The sequence below is a fragment of the Amphimedon queenslandica genome, unplaced genomic scaffold (genome assembly GCF_000090795.2).
Source record: "Amphimedon queenslandica unplaced genomic scaffold, v1.1 AMPQUscaffold_7070_Cont20975, whole genome shotgun sequence".
NCBI lineage: Eukaryota > Metazoa > Porifera > Demospongiae > Haplosclerida > Niphatidae > Amphimedon > Amphimedon queenslandica.
In genome coordinates, this window is record NW_003552642.1 from 1 (window position 1) to 2,006 (window position 2,006).

The following is a 2,006-nucleotide window of genomic DNA, read 5'->3' on the forward strand; positions in this document are numbered from 1 at the left end:
GAGGAAGAGCTTGAAGAGACTAAGAAATCAAACGATCACTTGAAATCGCGTTTGGAATCAGTGAGATTAGAGAAAGAGGATATTGAAGGGTAAGGCTTGTGATTAACTCATTTTATTTAATTTTAATTTTTGATTAATTTTTGTTTATTTTTGTGGCTACTACAGTGACTGTGCTCAAGTTGCTTTGGAGGTTGGGTATTACAAAAAAGAAATGCAAGAACTGCAGGAGCAACTAGCACTGTAAGTGTATTAATGACTAATAGTTTTGAAAAGGAGCAAATTTTTGAAAAAATCCCTATACTTATGCCCATGGTTCTTTCCAAAAAAATGGCTCCAAAATCATCCCCAATTTTTATTATATTTTCTGATACATATTGATGTACTTATGCTATTTAGAAAGTTTGAGCTGATTCCGACTTCAATTTTTAAAGTTATGGCCATTTTAAAAAATGAGCCAAAATCCGGAAAATACCCAAGGCTATAGCCCATGGTTTTTCCCGAAAAATGGCTCCGAAATCATCCCCAATTTTTATTACATTTTCTGATACATATTGACGTTCTTATGCTGTATAGAAAGTTTGAGCTGATTTTGACTTCAATTTTTCAAGTTATGGCCATTTTTAAAATGAGCCAAAATCCGAAAAATACCCAAGGCTATAGCCCATGGTTTTTTCCGCAAAATTGGCTCCGAAATCATCCCCAATTTTTATTACATTTTCTGATACATATTGATGTACTTATGCTATGTAGAAAGTTTGAGCTGATTCCGACTTCAATTTTTCAAGTTATGGCTCCTGGTATGAGCATTTACTTGTACAGTATAAATTTAATTCTTTTGTGCCACGATTTTGAATCATTAATTTTTTGTTAATTATTTTTAGGTTAAGAGCTGAACGTGATGAGATATTAGAGTGTTATCTTGATCAGGTAAATACATGTGCTTGTATATCGACACTATTTCTATCTCTCTCTATCTTCATATGTTTCCATAGCCTTTCGATGTTTATTGTGTAACAAAGAAGGAGCTTCATGAGGTGTTAAAGAAACTCCACGAAACACAATTAGAAGTTCACAGACAAAATGAAGAGAAGCAAACGTAAGAATATAATAATAATAATAATAATAATAATAACTCTACCTGTCCTGCCCTCTGTGGATGGGCTGATTTAACTTTTCTCTCTCTCATGTCTTTCTCTCTCGTCTTTATTCTTCTTTTTGTTTCTTCTCTCCTTTCCATTTTTGTGATTATGGGTTTCTCCCTCTTTTCCCACATCTCTCTTTCTCTTTTATAATAATAATAATAATAATAATAATAATAATAATAATAATAATAATAATAATAATGCATCATTATTCATATTGTGTATAATAATGTTGTGTAGACAGTGTAGTTAAGGATTTTTTGTTAAAATTATTATTATTATTACTTATTATTATTATTATTACTATTATTAACTTGTCTATATATTTATTTATTCATTATTAAACCCACTAGTCTTAGGATGCAGCTGGAGAAAGGTCGTAAGAAAGGTGGATGGAAGAGGTTAATATTAAAAATATTTATAATCCCCACTTTATAATAATCCTACTTTTAGGTTTGCCGAGAAGTTTAGAAATGTTTTTCATCGTCATGACAATTCAAATAAAGTGGAACCGATACCAAATCATGTAGAAGAAACATACACTAGGTAAGTATGATAGTATCTATTTATAGAATCATATGTTACTATAAATAGAATCAATATGTACAGTTAACTTTAAATTGAAGTAATAATTTGTGAAGCAAAAATTTCATTTTTATTTTTGTGCATGCATGCTACCAAAATGCTAATACTGTATTGTGCTTTATTTTGGTGGTGCTTTATTTTGGCAATTTTGCTGTGAAATTGTATTTGGCGGTTTTTAATTTGGCGATTTTTGTGTACACGTGCATTACTGAGCATGCACATTAATGATTGGCGGTTTTAATATTGGTGATTCTGTTTGCAAACCGCCAATCGCCAAAA

The 2,006-nt window shown here is 30.8% G+C and overlaps 1 protein-coding gene across 1 annotated transcript; it reads left to right on the forward strand.

Moving 5' to 3' along the window:
- Positions 1–10: 10 nt before the first annotated feature.
- Positions 11–1,688, forward strand: LOC109591846 (uncharacterized; the record flags this gene model as incomplete). The annotated part of the gene is made up of 6 exons (XM_020007464.1): positions 11–89; positions 166–240; positions 882–927; positions 993–1,096; positions 1,496–1,543; positions 1,596–1,688. Coding segments are annotated over exons 2-6 (320 nt in total), but the record flags the coding sequence as incomplete, so codon positions are not given.
- Between the last annotated feature and the right edge of the window lie 318 nt (positions 1,689–2,006).